General features: G+C 39.3%; 1 protein-coding gene across 6 annotated transcripts in view; it reads left to right on the top strand.

Moving 5' to 3' along the window:
* LOC126284262 (uncharacterized) overlaps positions 1-19677 on the top strand; it is a 160379-nt gene that overhangs the window by 39243 nt on the left and 101459 nt on the right. For all 6 annotated transcript variants that reach the window (XR_007551456.1, XR_007551458.1, XR_007551457.1 and 3 more), the window contains exon 3: positions 15156-15348. Coding sequence is in view for 3 of the 6 variants with exons in the window: in XM_049983069.1 (XP_049839026.1) it covers positions 15156-15348 (193 nt within the window). In the remaining 3 variants the exon portion in view is untranslated. The remainder of the gene's footprint in view (positions 1-15155; positions 15349-19677) is intronic.

The following is a 19677-nucleotide window of genomic DNA, read 5'->3' on the forward strand; positions in this document are numbered from 1 at the left end:
TGATAATTTGCATGACAGTGTCGAAGAGTATCAGCCACCTACAACCACAGTGGATGAGCAATTAAATACTTCAGTGACTGCTCTTGATTTGTCTCCCATGTAGACACACAAAGTTGGGAAGAGAGACAGGCCCAGCTATCGTAGAAGGAAACTACAAGAAGCTCAAATGGAATTAAAACACAAGATAGCTGACACACCAATGGTGGAAGAGGAACAACTATCTGCTCCAAAGTAACAGAAACCATGCCAGAAATGCTCTGATTTGGATAAAATTGTGCATGATTTGAAAGAAAAATGTGCCATATCCACACACCAGAAAAAAGTAGCTATTGTTACCCTTTCACCTTCCAGCTGGTCTATTGCCTACACTGCAAAGGAATTCAATGTTTCTACATATATGGTAAAGCAAGCTAGGGAAATAAAAGCAACCCAAGGAGTGCTTCCACAACTTCAGCAGGCTCAGGGTAAGCAATTGAGTTCAGAAATAAAGATGCTAGTGTCGGAGTTTTATGAAAATAATGACTACAGCCGAATAATGCCTGGAAAAAAGACTATGTAATGGTGAAAATGGGAAATGTGCATGTACAGCTGCAAGAAAGACTGTTGCTATGCAACATATCAGGACTATATGTAGAATTCAAGGAAAAGTATCCTAATACCAAAGGAGGTTTATTATCTATGGGTTGTGCCTATAAGTGCAAGGGGCACACACAATGTTTGTCTCTGTGAGACCCATCAAAATGCTTAGCTGATGTTTGCTGCTATAAAGGATTCTGGTCTGGATTACAAAGGTGCAATGAAGCTGCTAGTGTGTGATATCAGTTCCTACCAGTGCATGATATACAGGTATGAAAAGTCTCGTGGTCAGGCAAATCTTGCAAAACACATGAATAACAAACTGTATGGTGAACTCCTTATGGATGACGATGATCTTGTTTCTTATAAACAATGGACACACATGGTTTGCACAAGTCTTGAAACAAAGCAAAGTACAGTGGAAGATTTTGTTGAAATGTGTTGTCAAAAAATGGACAAACTGACCACACACAGCTTCACAGCAACAGCACAATCGGCTTATCTCCAGTTTTCTAAGGATAATTTGAAACAAGATGAAATTATAGTAATACAAGACTTTTCTGAAAATTATGCATTTATAGTTAAAGATGCCATCCAAGAATATCATTGGGACAACAGTCAAGCAATTCCCCAGCCATTTGCGATTTACTATAGAGGTGAATCACGTGATGTGTCTGTCATGAACCTGTGTGTTTTTAGTGACTTTAATTCATGATGCCATTGCAGTACATGCCCACATTCGCACTGTCATGGCGACAGCAGAACACAAAAATATGTCTGCTTGTGTCTGTATATGAATGGATGTGTGTGTGTGTGTGTGTGTGTGTGTGTGTGTGTGTGTGTGTGTCGCGCGCGCTAGTATATACCTATCCTTTTTTCCCCCTAAGGTAAGTCTTACCACTCCTGGGATTGGAATGGCTCCTTGCCCTCTCCCTTAAAACCCACATCCTTTCATCTTTCTTTCTCCTTCCCTCTTTCCTGGCGGGGCAGCCGCCGGTTGCGAGGGCTCGTAATTTTGTGTGTGTTTTATTTTGTTGTGCCTGTCTGCCCGCGCTTTCCCGCTTGGTGGGTCTTGGAATCTTTGTTTTTAATATATTTATCCCATGTGGAAGTTTCTTTCTGTTTTATTTAAAAAAAAATTGTGTACACAAGAATGTGCTGTTTTGTTTTCTTTCTCGCAACAGGTTTTCATAGAAAACAGTGAAGTTGTATAAATAGCTTTTCAGCTTATGATTAACAACAAAATAAGGAATGGCCAGATTCCTACTCATCGTAAAGATGGCCCATTGAATTGCACACTGACACAATGAGAAGACTGTTACACATGCAGCTATTGGACAAAGCCCTCCTCAGAAAAGAAAACATACACACATTCACACAAGCAAGCATGCTTCACATACACTTGGACACCACCAGCAGCTCTAACTGGTTTCCTGTCGGAGCTACCAGTAGTCGAGTGTACTTGAGGTGGGCTTGCTTGTGTGAATGTGTGCATGCTTCACATACACTTGGACACCACCAGCAGCTCTAACTGGTTTCCTGTCGGAGCTACCAGTAGTCGAGTGTACTTGAGGTGGGCTTGCTTGTGTGAATGTGTGTTTGTTTTCTTTTCTGAGGAGGGCTTTGGCCAATAGCTGCACGTGCAACAGTCTTTTTGTTGAACCCGTCTGCTACTCAGTGGATCATTTTGATAGTGAGAGTAACAATCTATCCTATTCATTATATTGTTGTTATTCCAACCTGAAGTTTCCATTGTTTGTCAGCTTATGATTACATAATCTGAATTTGCAATAACAATAAACAAGACCCAACACCAGAGAGAGGGGGAGGAGTAAATGGACAGAGAAGGGGAGTTGGGAGGAAATGGATGTTGAGAGGGGCAAGGAGGTGATGGACAGAGAGTGGGGAAGGGGGTTAAGAGATACGTGTAATTTCAATACATATGTAGCAATTGCAAATCATTGCTGGATTAGCTAGTGTATTTGTGTCTTTCTCAGAAAGAGAATTGTTTCTAATGAATGTGTGTTATCCTCATGTCTAGGAAATTGGCAGGCTGTTCTCCTAAATTAGTTTTGTGGATTTAGTTTTGCAAGTCCTCATTTTGATTAATTTTAACATAAAATAAAACCAAAATATAATCTACACATCCATAATAATAGGCAATTCTAGCTTTGATTTTTTGAGTTTTTATGTTTCTAATTTATTTATAAATATATCTGCCCTGGCGGGTAGGTAGATAATTCTTTGTTTGTTGATGGCACATTCAGTCAGAGTGAAGGCCTGTATGAGGCACCGAATTACTTAAAATGCAAAATTAAATTAATGAGAAAAATAACAAAATTGTAGCAGTGTTGGTAACAGGATCTCTACTGGAAAATATGTTTGTAGTTAGCTTAGAAAACGTGATTCTTTTTTCTTTATTTTTTTTCTGAAATTAATTTCCAAACAAAAAAATCAACGTATTTATTATCACAAGTACATAGATGACAAACTTTTATTTGATGGCACAGTAAACCAAACTGAAGACATACATGACAATATGATCTTGGGATGGTAGTACTCTGTGTGTTCACAGAGCTTTAGTTGTCACATATCATACCTGGTACACTTATAAAAGTGAACAATATGCAATATTTCCACTGGTTTTGATAGTAATTATTATAGTGAGTAATGTGAATGTAATATGTTGAGTGGAATCAGGGCCGTGTACTTTGTGCCTCAGCTAGTCATTCCCATTCCTGTTCCACTCTAAAGTGGGGCAAAGGAAAATTACTGTCTGTATGCCTCTATATAAGCTCTGATTTCTCTTATCCTATCTTTGCAGTACTTGTGTGAGCCATACATTGGTGGCGGTAGAATTGTTATGCGGTCACACACAAATACTGATCCTGTAAATTTTCTCAGTAACGTTTTGCCAACTGAAGGTCTTCACTCTAGAGATTTCCATTTTTCATGTAACGTTTATGTAATAATTGCACGTTGGTCATACCTGTCCATAACAAATCTAACAGCTCACCTCTCAATTGCTTCAATGTCTTCCTTTAATCCAACTTTGTGGGGATCCCACACGTTTGAGCAGTACTCAAGTATGGGTCGCACAAGTGTTCTATATGTGGTCTCCTTTATAAACTGAAGCGAATCGCTTACGTTCCCTACAACCGACCTTAAGTGCTCACTCCATTTCCTATAACTTTGCAAAATTACGTTTAGATATTTAATTGATTTGAGTGTGTCAAGTGCCACACCACTATTGCTGTATTCAAACATTGCTGTATTGTTTTTGCCACTCAGCTGCTTTAGCTTGCATTGTTCTACATTTAGAACAATCTGCCATCCATAATGCTAAAGAGAAGGTCTGTCTGTCATTCTGTATCCAGCAATCACTGAATGATGGCACCTTCTTGTACACTACAGTATTTTTAGCATATGGTCAAATGATAATATGTCTGTACAATCTTCGTACGTGAATGATTTTAGTAAACACGAGATTTAAAATTTCAGATTTCCTTTTGCTGTCTTTTGTTGCCACACCCAGCTGGTCGATGAGTGCCTGAATAGAAGCTTTTGACCCGTTTATCTACTTTACCAAGGACCAGAATGTATGATTCTCAGCAAGATCTTGCGCAATGTTTAATGGTGGAAGTTGTTGTGTGCTTTATGCATCAATCTTTTAGTAGATGCACAAATTTCTACTAACCTCTGCCTATATACACTTCTGTGTTTTGTTTTGATCAAGAGTGCAACAACTGTCTGTGTATCTTCAGCACTTCCGGAATTTTATTACTAAACCAGGGTAGGTCTATTAAGTCTTTAATCCACTTACTTGAACTTACTTCTCGAGAACGTGATTACCAATCAGTTTAAACTTTGCCTATAATTCCTATATGTCCATCATATTAGAACTCAATTACATCCATTCAGTGTTTAAGTAGGATAATAACTACTGCTTATCTGGTCTTTCCACATAAAAACTACTGCAGCCTTCTCAGTGAACTGATTAACAATATTAACCATCACTATGATAACATCACAACCCCTGTTCCCTGTCTTTGTACTGACACTGTCAATAAGATCAGACCTTTTCATATGCACTAGGTCTAAAATATTTCCATTGCACATTGGTTACCAAACTAGCTACTCAAGTCAGATTCTAGGGAATGCCTTCAGAATTACTTCACAAGACTGTCTCCATTACTGCAGTGAAACCACACACATCCCAGTCTCTAATCGGCAGCTGATCTTGCCTCCAACTAATATTGTATGAAGACACAAAGGAATCAATAACATTTGCTGCTAGTGGGCATTGATTTTAAATCAATGGGAAAAATTGAAAATTTGTGGAGCATCGGGATCCAAACCCAGGTCTCCTGCTTACTGGTTAGGTGCACTAACCACTGCTCCATCTAGACTCTGGTCATTGCAACAGCAGCACATACTACCCTAGCATGCCTCCTGTCTATCCACACTCTACCGATGTAGTGCCCCTTGGCCTATTATCCTCATTACTCACGGCATTTCACCACTTCCCGTAATGGGAATCCTCTGTAGCAGCTAATGTCATTAATTCTATTATGTTTTACTTCATAGTAACTGCAGGATCAAAATGATGTTTGTTCATGTGGACATGTCTGAAAGAAAATAACCACATATATAATATTGTGTGATGAATATACTTCTGCACTACTGTGCATAGATTTTCTTTGATGGTTTTACAACTGTTACAACAAAATTGGTTGGCCACTGACATAAGCTGGTTACTTGCATGCATATAACTTCACAGTCAGCCTCAATTTCAGTGTTGATGGCAAATTATGTGGCCCTGCAGTAAACTGATGCCTCCAAATGCTTTGTGTGAAAATGAAACAAATGTTATCAACATTCTTCATCTTTATGCTTCATGTCTACATATCTGCATCCCTCTGCCACTAGAGTGCTCTGAACTGTAAAATGCGTGTGTCACTATTTCAGTGTGTGAGAAACAGCTTAGTGTAATTGAGCTTTGAATTTGAAGAGTTTGTCCACACATGGAGCCCCCTCTCCTTCAACATGACAATGCTAGACCACACATGAGCACTGGAACATCTGCAACAAGCTCAAGCATGAGGTTCGCTGTTATCGTTTGTCTTCCACACAGTCCAGACTTGACCCCAACCAATTTTCATCTGTTATCAAAGCTTAGAGAACACCTTCGAGGACTTCACTTTGATGTGATGAAGCGGTGCAAGCAGAGGTGATGTGGCTCCATCAACAAAGTCAAACATCGTACACTGACTGTGTGAACAAACTGGTCTCTCATTGGGAAAAACGTGTTCATTGCCAGGGCTACTATGTTGAGAAATAAATATGTAGACATGAAAAATAAACATTCCCTTTCCCTGGTATGTGTTTCATCTCATTAAATGTTTCAGATCTTTATATTTAATGTTTCACCCATAGCTTGGTTCCAACTATGATCTGAGTGTGCTAGCTATCCTGGACCCTAATGAATTCAGAACCTTTTCTATGAATACTTCGACAATTTACTGTTAATATCGTGTCATTTGAAGTGTCTTTATTTTGTACACAATCTGATTCACCCTCTTCATATTGAATGGCAAGCATTCATCAGAGCATCTCAAAATGTTGTGTAAGCCCAGAAAAATCTGTATAATCTCTGCAAATAATCTGCTACCCTAGTAGTAGCTGCTTCGTATGTGTAGTGCTGTCCTGACCTACCAATGTGGATTTTACAATTCTCCATCCCAAAGCTCAGATCTAGAAATCTGCAGCCACCAACGACTTTAATCTTGCTGCAATTAAGAGTTCTTTTAACCCATACAGACACAGACTTTGACTCATTTATTTTGCAATGATTCCTCGTCCTAAGAACCAAAGGCATTGTGGACATATAATAAAATGTACCCCTATCTCTGTTGTACACCTCACAAATCTGAAATGTCTGATAAGCAATAATTTCTCGAGTGTTAAAAGTTTCCAGGCCTTCTGCAGTCTCTACTTAATCCCCATGTACTACAGTCACGGTAACTCAACTCTTACCATGTCCACTAGCATCTGTGTTAGCAAGTGTAAAATTCAGTACACATCCACAAAACACTGAAGGGCTGTGCAAAATCATTTGCACACCTACACTGTTCTTCAATTGACAAAACCTCTAGTTGAGCCCCTCCACTTGGTTCCCAGCCAAAGGACCCTGATCAATTCTGGGTACTGCAAACAGTAAGCTTTGCCTGCATCTTGCAAGGTAGGTCAGCAATCTTCACCACACCAATCAAGCACCTGTACCTCCACATCTTGGCAAACATACTGAGTGCACGTTGGACTTTTTTCCATCCCTGGATGCCATTTTGTAGACTCTCCATAACAAGTCCAACATTTAAGTTCTCAATAACTAGCGAAACCCTGCCCCTGTTTGCCTGCTCAGATGCTGCTGAAGAAACAGCTACTTGCCCACTCATAGGGTGAAATGGTGAGGCTACATGGACAGTCACCATATTCACTCTCTGTAAGGGATTATCCATGTTCTGATATCAAAGTGTATGTTAAGCCTGTCACTAGCTGATTTGTATTGCCTATGATCTTGTATCAACACTCTTAACCTACTAGGTGCTGGTGTGATAAAACTGAATTTTCAGAGAAAAACACTTCATTATAGGTGCAAATACATACAGATAAAGCTAACATAGATCTACCGCTATCTTTTGTATGTAGCTTCATCAACTCTCATTTGTATTTTACCTTCCAACCTTATCTAGACTTCAGGCTATGCAGTTCATCAGTCTCTCACTAAGATCTAGATTCTGCCTTGAGATGAGATGTTAGAGATCTTTCAACACAGACAGTGAAGAAGCTTCTGTATTTATCAATAAAAGAAATTCCTGTAAGCAGACATTTTACCATGGATGAACCTGATACGCTACAGTTATCACAGAAAAACCATGGGGCCCATGGAATACCACGATATGGCTACCCAGTCATCACTGACCACTGCCATGTCTCACTCTTGTGGCATAAACTCGACCAGAATATGGAAACAGTGTGCAAATCCAGGTTTTATAGCTTCAGCATCATGTTTTCCTGTTAAGGGTATTTGCATCACTGACAAGTGGTTATGGGATTCCAACTAGCTCTGCAATTTCCTGCGTTTGGAACTCTCTTCATGTTGTTTTGGTGCTGAAAGGGTTCATGAGTGCAACATTCAGTTCTGCAGAGACTTAGCAGCTGGTGTTCTCCTAATTTTCATCACAGTCACTCTTCAGTGACCATCTGTCATGATCACTCAACAAACAATTTTGTATGCCTTGTAACTTAGTGGATTATGTTTTTCCATTTTCTCTGTAAACAGTATAAATCTTTGATATGGTGCATTTTGAAACATCAAACACTTAAGCTACTTTGGCTATGGAAGCACTGACCATGTAAGCACCAACAATTTGTATCTTTAAAATTCCCTTAGCTCCCACATTGTGCACTCGCAACTAAAAAGAGTGCTGTTCTCACCCTGACGCTTGCATTGTATAGACGACATTGAACATATGTCTTTTGTGTTCAAATACAACAACCAACATGAAGGTGTATCTGCAACTGTTTAACAGCTTTTAATTGACTACCACATATTATCCTACCATTGGCTGTCTCCAATGTAATATGGAAACATGTTGCCAACATCTCATTTGTACATCTCAAGTGCAGTCCATGAACAGCCCTTTGTAAAGCTTCGCTCTCATTTGTAGAAAAATGTTATACCCCCATTTTATACGGGTAGCAACAAAAAAGTGTTTGATCGTATACAGACGATGTGAAGTGGGTTAATATGGTTGGACACGAGGACAATGTCCTCTTTAACATATAAGATTTGTATCAACTCGCTTTATGTTGAAATGTCGCTTGGAAATGGCATACACTATGAAGTCATGATTCCAAGATAAATAATTGCAATAGAAATCCTGGCAGAACATGTTGCCCTGTGTGAAATTTCACAGTTCAAATTTAAAAACTGCTCTATTTAAATGTGTGTGTGTGTGTGTGTGTGTGTGTGTGTGTGTGTGTGTGTGTGTTTTTTTTTTTTTTTTAAAAGGCTGGTGTACATAATTTCAATTTCATTTCAAGTCAATTGTAGAACTAAATAAAACAACAAGTTTACTGTTACCAATCACTGTTTATGTATCTTCACAATACGTTTCAAAGGTTTAAACCTCCATCGTCAGGTGGATTTACATTTGTTAGTATGACATTTTTGTGTGAGTTGTGTTACAATTTTTTTGGAGGAACATGTGACACTGTCCTCAGTGGTCACAGGTTCCTTTCACTGTCGTAACACATCACATGTATACTGTCATATTTTGTATTTAAGAATATTTTGCTAGGAGAACTTGATCTTTTACATTTAATGAATTTATGACTCAAACAAGTATTCCATTTCAATTGATTCTTGCAATTTCTGTTTGAGTTTCACATTTATTTATACTAAGACATTATTTGTTGCCAGTATAACTGACTGCAGTGTAAACTTCTACTGAACTACTCTTTAATTAGTTCAGCAGTTCCATTAGAACTATATCATGGATTGGTCTTAAAATTACAGTCTTGCTTAGTAGAAAGGGTTTTGCTTTCCAGCCAAGTGACAGTTCTACTTTTTGTACAGTATTTCAACAAATATCTCACCCGTCTTTTCTGTATGCTCCAATCAGTGGCCAGACTTTGATGTTTGGCTAGTGTAGCTTCTTATAGCAGAGTTTTACCCTCAGTGATTGCTACGCCCTTTGATGCATACTTGATTACATGAATTTCCACATCTTTTACAGATGACATCATGATGTCTTATTGAAATGAATGCACGACCCCATGCCTTACTTAAATACAAATTCCTGAGCCATCCTATGATGTCTGCTGCCATCTCTATTTGAATTGACTCCTTACTTTCACTGTTCCAGAAATTTGGAGGCAACATCACAATACTGGTCTTATTGCATATCTTTTGTAATTATATTCCAGCTATTGCTTGGCAGCTTGTGATTTGCTTGACTGTTTCAGTCTTGTGTGTGACTGATACAAACACTGGGAAGTCCACATTGGCATCTCCTTGACTGTTGCACCTGTTGTGATTGGCCGTTCAACATATGCTATGTCACATTTGCACAGAATGTGGCATATGCCGGCTTTTGGAACCCTAGATTGTCTATGAGATTAGAAAGCAAACATTTAATTGTGACTACATAGATTTTTCCATTGTACTAGTATATGGGTATTCTTTTCACATTTGCTGCCAAATCCTGAAAGAACATAGTATCATCTGGCCACTATTGTCAGAGGAGATGCTCTTGCTGTGTCTCATATGAAGATAGCAGCAAGGAGAGCTGTTAAAATATTAGGTTAAGTTGATTTTGTGATCTAACAGCATGCGTGAGAATAATATCACAGATTTTGTTGCTGTTAGTGGAAATGAAATGCATTAGATGACACACTTTGTAGGAGTCTGCTGATTTCTTAGCAATTTAGTTTGCTTATGACAGATTAGTGACCCTCTGGGAGAGCACAGAAGCAGCATCCCCAGTGACTGTATAAATTACACCATGAAATAGCAGTACAGTTGAGTGCACCATGGGCAGTGTTGTTTATTAGCAGTGGTTGATTCCCCCACCAACAGTCAACAGAGAAGCAGTAATCTCCCTAAAGGGTCATTTTCAACGCCACTTTTTATAGTCTTGGTAAACATCAAGGGATTTGGTGTGTAAAGGAGACCTTATTGGCTGATTTGTGTAAGGAATGTAAATGTGAAAAACATCCTGGTAGTTCAAAAGGCTCACAGAGTCTGCAACAGTCATCAACCAAAAACACAGGTACAGAGTTGTTCTGGGGAGGTTCCATGACTAATATGGCAGTGCCATAATCACGAAAGCAAACTTGACATTCTCATCAACCTGACTGACTGAAGGAGATAACATCAAGATTCTTTTGGTGTATATTCCGAAGCTTCTATATACAAGTCTCCAAGTGTCAACTTCATGTTTGAAGAACCCATCAACTTTAATCAACATACACTTAATTGTCAGTGATTACAACTTTCAAAGTACATCTTGGGGATACACAGATTAAGATACCAGTGGCGAAAAACTTGAAAGCTGGACAGATATTCATGATCTGTAGCTAAGTCATTTCATAAAGCTGAGAGCATCCTTCAGCAGTGATTGAGTGAAGTGCTTAATCTGCTCCTTACACTGCAGTTACATTCATGAAGAGCATGCTTCCATCCTCTTACACTGGAATCACTTTCATGAAGAGCATGATTCAAATCCCTGTCTGGTGGTCATCGTAGTTTACATTCTCTGTTGACCGCTGTATCGCTCAAGGGAAACACTTGAATGGTTTCTTTTCACAAGACAGGTCTGCTTTCCTTCCCTAACTGTGTTAAAAACCAATTATGTGCTCAACATAACTGACCTCTTTGTCAATGGGGCCTTAAACCCTAACCTTTTCTCTTAACCAATATATTAACATAATGTAGGTGGTACATTGTCACAAACGCTAGTGTGATCAATAGAGTTTAGGTGTTCTAAGAGGTTGTGAATTTTGTCAGTTACATTAGTATATTATTACTAAGAGTATCTTGTCAAACAATAAATATCGTGATGTCATAGTCTGCTAGAAGAGTTGAGTATAGGATTCAACAAACTTTTCAGCAGTCATAACTGAGTACATTAAAATAAAGTGTAATGTATGAATCTCAGAACTGCAATTGACTGATGTGGTGTTCAAATTCAGTAGGTTTACAAATGTTGTGTTTGCTGTTGTATACATATTGTGTATGAATGAGCATCTGCTGGTAGAGGAGTGAATTAATGTTACTAATTACAACATGTGTAAAACTATTACTGTGTGGTGGACACTAGGAAGTATTGGTCTAATACTAGTAGTTAGTAACGTTGGTGCACCCACGTACAAATTGGCAATAATGCACACATCAAGAAGAGTTTTGCATCACCCCGGTCCCCCGAACTTTTGAAGATAAACGTTGACTGTGGATATTGTATTACAGACACAGTCCCTTTGACTGTTCAGTGATGTTACTAAACCTGTCCAAAGATGTAAACAACTATGCATGAGCAGTGCCTATTAGATAGAGGAGATCCGACAGCCGATCAGTTCCAGTCATTCTACCAGGAAGGAGGTACATGGCTCATGTTGTGTGTAGTTAAACCATGCCTAGAAGGTCAATACTGTGGTGTGATCATGTCCACATTGTTACTTTGTGCCAGGAAGGGCTCTCAACAGGGCAAGTGTCCAGGCATCTCGGAGTGAACCAAACTGATGTTGTGTGGACATGGAGGAGATACAGAGAGACAGAAAGCTGATAACATGCCTCGCTCAGGTCGCCCAATGACTACTACTCCTGTGGATGACCGCTACCTATGATTATGGCTCAGGAACTATGGCAGCAACACCACCATCCCGAATAATGATTTTCGTGCAGCCACAGGATGTTATGTTACAACTCAAACTATGCGCAATTTCACTCGCAACCTCGATGGCGAGGTCCATCTTTGCAACCACGACACCATGCAGTGCGGTACAGATGGGCTCAACAACATGCCGAATGGACCGCTCAGGATTAGCATCACGTTCTCTTCACCGATGAGTGTCGCATATGCCTTCAACCAGACAGTTGTCGGAGACATGTTTGGAGGCAACCCAGTCGGGCTGTGAACACCTTAGGCACACTGTCCAGTGAGTGCAGCAAAGTGGAGGTTCCCTGCTGTTTTTTTTTGGGGAGGGGGGGGGGGGCATTATGTGGGACCAACATACACCGCTGATGGTCATGGAAGGCGCCATAATGGCTGTATGATACATGAATGCCATCCTCTGACCGATATTGCAACCATATCAGCAGCATATTGGTGAGGCATTTGTCTTCATGTACGACAATTCACGCCCCCCTCGTGCACCTCTTGTGAATGACTTCCTTTAGAATAAAGACATTGCTTGCCTAGAGTGGCCAGCATCTTCTCCAGACGTGAACTGTATTGAATATTCCTGGGATGGTCTGAAAACGCTCTTTATGGATTATGTGACCCACCAACCACTCTGAGGGATCTACGGTGAACCGCCGTTGAGGAGTGGGACAATCTGGACCGACAGTGCCACAATGAACTTGTGGATAGTATGCCACAATGAATACAGGCATCTGAAATAGTCCTTTAGTTAGGCTGAAGTAAACATATTAAATTCAAATCGGCCGAAGACCTAACATTTAAAACTCCATAACATAAACTATTTTAAATACCAGAGGCCTTATGTGAAACAGTTCTTTAATTTAGGCTGAAGGCCTTAAGAGCAAAAGAGCTCAAACTCAAAATCGGCTGGAGGCCGAAGGCTTAAAATTCAACAACATTAAAAGTTTTAAAATGCCAAAGGACTTACATGAAACAGTTCTTTAAACGAGGCTGAAGACCTTAAAAAAATAAATGAGGAAACTACACTGCCTGAAATTTACATCAACGGCCAGCCCAGGTAACTGGAACATTAACAGCCACAAGGCAGAAAATTCCGCTGGTGCACTTCAATTCAAATAACCGAATGCAGTGAAACTCCACCAGAGGGTGGCTAGAATTTTCCAACTTGAAAACCACACTGTTGCTCGCGAGTATATCCCAACAGCCAACAACAAACTTCAAATGACACAATGTGAACAGTCTTGACTTGCTGGTAGGCCAAATCAAAACTCAACTTTTGTGTTCAGGGTCGGTGAGCCACAGACCTCGTAGCAATGGGAACAGCACCACACACTCTGCTTAGAGACCGCCAGTGGGCCCAGCCAAACTATGCCATGCCGAGAATTCCTCGCTGCTCCACGCCAACCGACCGACTCCGCCAACCCGTAAGTGATCGGCGAGTAAATACACGTCATCCAGTAAGATGACCAACCAATGATCAACCAAGACCGTCCCCACTCTAGCCATGTGTGCTAGCAAAGGTTGGGTGAATCATGGCTATCCGAACCTCACTCCCGCTCCAACCCGACCAAACTTCTGCCACGTCCCATCTGTCCGACTGCCAGGTCCGAACCCCACTGCTGGCAAGTTCCAACTCACAGCAAGACACATGACAACCGGGAAGTAATAGCAGTGCCGCAAAGATAATACGGCAGAGCTTATATTGATAGCGCTGCTGTCTCCGCTTGTGGGCAGGCAAAGCAGCAACTCGGTGACACAAGTAATTGAAACTAACCTAATGAGGTGGCAGTACGCCAAAAACAGGATGTTAAATAAGAGATGGCATGAACATGAGCCACGCACAGCTCAGGCATGCATCAGTGCAAGAGGACGTGTTACTGAGTACTAAAGGTATCAGTGTGAACAGCAATCTGGACCACCACTTCTGAAGGTATCGCTGTATGGTGGTACAACATGCAATGTGCGATTTTCATGAGCAGTAAAAAGGTCGGAAATATTGTTTATATTGATCTCTATTCCCGTTTCTGTAGAGCTTCCTGAACTCTCGGAACCGAGGTGTTGCAAAACTTTTTTTGATGTGTGTATAACTTGAATGCCTTATCATCTACACTCTAAAACTTGATTGATTAGTTACGAGGAACAGTTTGATCCCTTCATCACTATGTAGAGAAAATCCATTCACCTCATCCTCTCTCTCTCCATGCTGCAAAACATCATCGTTTGTCAGAAATAAATGCAATGCTGAGGACTCCGGACTGTAGAGCACTTTTGGATTGAGAGACCCTTGCTGAATTAGAGATCCCTTCAAATAGTGTTCCAGAGAAGTGGGTTATTAGGTTAACGAATCAAGCAGGTGGTGCATCTAAAATAAACAGTACCTTTAGAAGAAATCAAAACTGAAAAGGAATTAGAAAACTAAACCCAGAATTATGGTATAGGCTCCTAGTCTCTGATACATTATAATTGTGTCTACCATAGATTGTGAAAGTCTTGTAAATAGAGACAGGGTTTTCAGTTGGGGCAAGGTGTAAATTCAGTTCTCATAGTGTTAAGATTTATCTCACGTCTCAGAGCTGGGAAATCTTAGTGAATCAAACCTGGTTGTAAAGCTAGGTGTAACATCATTCACATTAAGGCAGCAAGCACACAGCAGACTAGTGCTTGGAGCAGCTGAAGAAGATAGCTAAGTCAATTTTTGGAATATTTTGAACAAAATGGGTTCTCCAAATTGTCTAGACATCTGACACGTACCTTCAGTTAGTTGCACATAGAAAGTTTCAGAATTATCATTAGAATTCATTTAAAGATCCTTTTGATGTCCCACTGTTGTGCTATGGACATACTTCCTTGAAAACATTTGCTGTGCCAACTTGCAATGTTTCATCAGTCAACCATCTTGTGGAATTTGGTGGTAACCAACCAAATGTGGTTTCTGGTGAGTACCACATGCTGCTTGCCTCCATGATCAGTTTACAGTGAGGACAAAAAAACAAAAACTGTAGAATATGTGTTAAAAATCGGCAACAATCCATTAATCGACAACGTATTTTCTGGCATATGCATATGATTTGATTGTAGTGTGCTATATTATTTTAGTTTTTTTTATTTTGTTGTTGGTGTTAATTCTTTCAGGCTGCCTTCAACCCTAAATCACCTTTTATCAAAGGGTATGGTCGCATCATTGAAATACTTAATGAAGAATATGGATTGGCACTGATATCTCTGCGTCATAATCATTGGGAGAGTATGCTTTTTCATCGTAGTGTTGCTTTCCTTTTTGGCTTGAAACTAACAACACACAACCTTCAAGAAATCTTCAAAGAAGGTGAGACATTTAATACTTAGTCAGTGAGTTAAACACATCAATGTTTATGTGATTTATGTAATACTGCAGTAGAAAGAGAACATGTGTAAACTTTACTTTCTCTCTCAAGTTTACCGGTAGACAGCCAGTACACAAAAACTGAAAATGTGAGTAAGTTATAATCCAACAACAACAAGAATGCTCATTTAACATCTCTTAGAATTAAATCAACTATAACAGAGCTGCAAATACAGTGAACATGTACAAAATTCAACTCTCTCCGTTTAAAAATCTGTGTTTTGGCTGTTCGCTTCATCTGTTGAAGGTAACCAAGCATTTTAATTTTTTTTTTTTAAATATGTAAGATGAAATAATTAGAGTGTTCAAAGACTAACATTCTAACTGCAAGTCACTTGCTCACATGAAAATAAAAGTCTGTAATGCAGAATGCGAAATATACAGTTGAACCAAAATAATTTCCAGCGCAGGGTGTATATGACCTGGGACAACCGGGAGATCCAGGAAAAATCCAGAAAACCCGGCAATTTTTCATTGTTTCAGTTAAATTTTTGTAATTTTGACTGGAAAGAACCAAGACTCTGACAAAGGACCTCACTCCTGCAGAATAATACTGCAGCAATAAAACATGAACGACAGAAAAGAACGAAAATAAAACTTATGTTATAAAGGAAATGCGCCATATACAACAACAAAACACAGTGCTCATATAAGCGTCTGCCAACAGCGAAATGTGTCAAAGGCTTTAGGAAGACTATGCAGTGCTGCATAACAACAAATTGCCTCGGATGAGCACGATGAGCACAACTGCTTACATTAGATTCATGTGAGCAGTTGCAAGCGAGCTCATGCACATGCGCAGTTAAGTCTTAAGTCGCGTTTGAGTAGTACCTTCTCCCGCTTCTGGCTGCGGAAACCTGGCAGTTAGCTATATAAGCAGTAGGAGCAGGCAGCCAGATGCTACCCAGAAAAATTTTACTGGCACTCCTAAGCTTCCAGATTCACGCATGTACATCAGGCCCAGATCTAGGGGGTGGGGGGCAAACCGAATTTTCTGCCCCTGGCGTCAATTTCGGGGGAAGGGGAGGGGGCGGGGTTCAAATTCATATTCTTGAGGAAAAAGACCTTGTTTCACAAAGTGCCTAGCATCCAGAGCACGTTGGCCTATCAATTATTCATATGATTTTGAAATGCATCCCTGTTGGTTTTTGAGCAGATTCTAAGTTGATTTATGAAGGAATACGTTGATTTTTGAATGTGTGCATAGTGTATGTAATGTCTCTGCCAGGGGAATCCCTGATGCATCTAGAAATAAACTTTCCTGCAGACCAAACGTGACAAGGCTATGTGAGCTGAGCGAAATAAAGCTGATCGGTTGAATGTCCGTTGCTGTTTATGTGGTTGACTGGGTTTGTGAATGATCAGCATTGTTATAATTACTAGCGAAATCCATAGATTCAGACTACCAGAGTGGAAATAAATGACTAACAGGAATAACAGGTAAGAAAGATGACAAATTTTCTTCTCGATCTATCCAAGAAAATGAAGTTTTGACAGAAAATTTTTGGCCAGCCACCACACTAGTAAGGGCCAGTGGTACAATCCCCGACTAACAGCCGCTAAAGTTCTATTCTGGGAGCAGTGCGGAAAATGCATTGTACAAACACATAATAATGCATAACCGGAGAATAAGCACAGGATAACTAAACTGGTGATCGTAACAGGGTTAGTGAAGTTAACCAGAGAACAAGTTTTGACACTGGCAGGAATAGTTACAGAATTAGTGATGACAAGATTGTTTGTTAGAACGAGGAATGAGAAGAAACGAGGATGTCGCACAAATTGTGGAAGAATATGACGATTCCAAATTTATATAAAAATGTTTCACAAGTTAGAGCGTATGAATTAAATGTGAAACTATTTCCTAACATAAAAACTTTTTGCTTGTAATAAGGCTAATAGGCATTTGATATTGGTACTTCGGGAATTACATTCTGTCATGTTATAAAAATGACCATTTGTGCCGAAACAGTCTCGTTCATTTGGTGTGTGTTGAAATTGCTGCAATATTAGGCAGACCTATATAGTTTTATCTAGCAGATAGTGACAAAATACATGTAATTAGATGAAGAAACTGCACCAGTGCTGTGTACTATTTGTATTAACAGTTTTTTCAGTATTAGATAATGACATTTTGAGTTTTCATGTAGCAAAATGTTTGACGATATTTTATGAGGTAATAGATTCTTTCCCAGGAAGGAAAGCACCATTTAAAGTTGTAGCAAGATTGGAGAGAAAAAAATGCTAGGTCTTAAGGAGTGAAGAAATTTGTACTGTCTTCCTTGTCTCTTGTTTTTACTGGTTTTATATATCCTATATTTAATTTTATGTCACACAAAACAAGAAGTTATGAAGAGTTCTTGTGCTCCCAGTTACAAATAATCCCATCCAGTATTAATTGTGAGTTTGTTTTTCAGAGAGGCAGGATGTCAAACTGACTGACTGGAAGCAGAAGAGGCACCACAGGACATTTTAATTTCCACTGTCCTAAATATACTTTGATGGCACCCATTACAAAATATTACATGTTTGAACTTCACAGAGTGAAATACAGTGACGTGCAATAGAAGAATGCTGTGTGAAGAGGCATGGCACTGCACTTAGGCACACTTACAACCAAATAACATGTCTTACATTTCCTCTAACACATATGTTTTAAGTTTATCAGACTCTTCAGAAAGATGCGCACTATTAAATCAACATATTTTTAAAAAGTCGATTGTTTTAAAGTCTTGGTGACCTACATCAACACTCGAGGGAGAGGGTGGGGGCACTATCTTCTAGTGTTGCCCCGGTTCGGAAATATCATAGATCCAGGGCTGATACACAAAGCAGTCTGAGTTGTAGTGGGGAGGTGGGTAATGTCCATGTGACCCTTGTTTATATTTAGTGATTTTGCTGTTTCCTCTTTTGTTTATTGCTCTCATGTCAAATGAAAACAAAACATATTTCTGTGACCGGGAGCTATCATGTGAATTACAATACATTCACATAATTACGGAAGCTAAAATATGTTATTATTTTCAGATTGTATTTTATTTTATTTCCGCCTTTCTGACAGTCAAGCATTAATTGCCTTGCAGAACAAAGAAGTTATTTTTGTTGGTTTGCTAAAGAAATTCGGCTTTTATTAATCTGTTCTGCTGAGGTTGAAACGAAATGTTTAATTCCACACTGTTGGCTAGTTTCATGTGTTCATTGCATTTTAAATGCACATTTCTATCTTCTAGCGCTTGTGGCATTATGCCATAATAAAGAACCAAACATGCGGTGTACAGTACTGGTATCCAAGAAAATTTACATCTGTATTTGGACATATGAGTGTGTACTTTATGCGTATTAGTATTGTTCACAAAATTCCGATGCTCTTGAAGTATCCTGTAATGTCTTGTTTCTTTTATGACATAATGTGAGCTCTTTTAATGTTGTACACACACGAACATAAGAGTTTCCTGCATAGTCATAGCAGTGCAAGCATGGTGATGCCTGTTATCTGGCACTCTCTGGAAACTGCTGAAACAAATCTATTTCTAATGGGTCGCGGGAAAATATTGTGAATGGTGGTTTGAAAAATGTTACTTTCCGAATAAATTTCCTTTTACACAAGATGAACTATGCGCTAGAATGTGTGATGAATGTGTTAAATCACAGAGTGCTTGACTCTCATTTAAAAATCATCTCTTTGAGAACGACCATTTAGAATAATTTGTCGCCCAGAAGATCAGATATTTATGTTGTTGTTGTTAAAAAATTTTACTAGGACATTTATGTGATATATCTTAACGTGCAACACACGCAAAAAAGATCAACATTATATGTGAAAGTTTAGCTTCTCTTGCAGCTAGGAATTTCTACGCCAGTGTATAAAACCATAACCATTCGAAGGATTGATAAGTTTTACAGTTCCAAGGAAAAGTATACTGTCAGTTAACACGGAAAAAGTATATTTTTATCTAGGAGAGGGTGTATTTTTAACCAGGAAAAATCCGGAAATTTTTTTACCTCATCTTTGTATACACCCTGCAGCAGACGGCATCAAACATTCTTCTGGAGCCTTTCACCTGTGATAGGCAATCTGTAGCTCAGATTGCAAAGATTTGACTCAGAGGGACAGTTAGAACAATTTTTATTCTGCGTTTCCCTCCAGTACTAAATTGGTGATCCCTTGCCTCAGAATGTGTCCTACCAACCGATCCCTTCTTGTAGTTAAGTATTGCCACAAATTTCTCTTGTCCCCAGTTCTATTCAGTAACTCCTCATTAGTTACATGAT

The sequence above is a fragment of the Schistocerca gregaria genome, chromosome 8, assembly GCF_023897955.1.
Source record: "Schistocerca gregaria isolate iqSchGreg1 chromosome 8, iqSchGreg1.2, whole genome shotgun sequence".
NCBI classification, from domain to species: domain Eukaryota; kingdom Metazoa; phylum Arthropoda; class Insecta; order Orthoptera; family Acrididae; genus Schistocerca; species Schistocerca gregaria.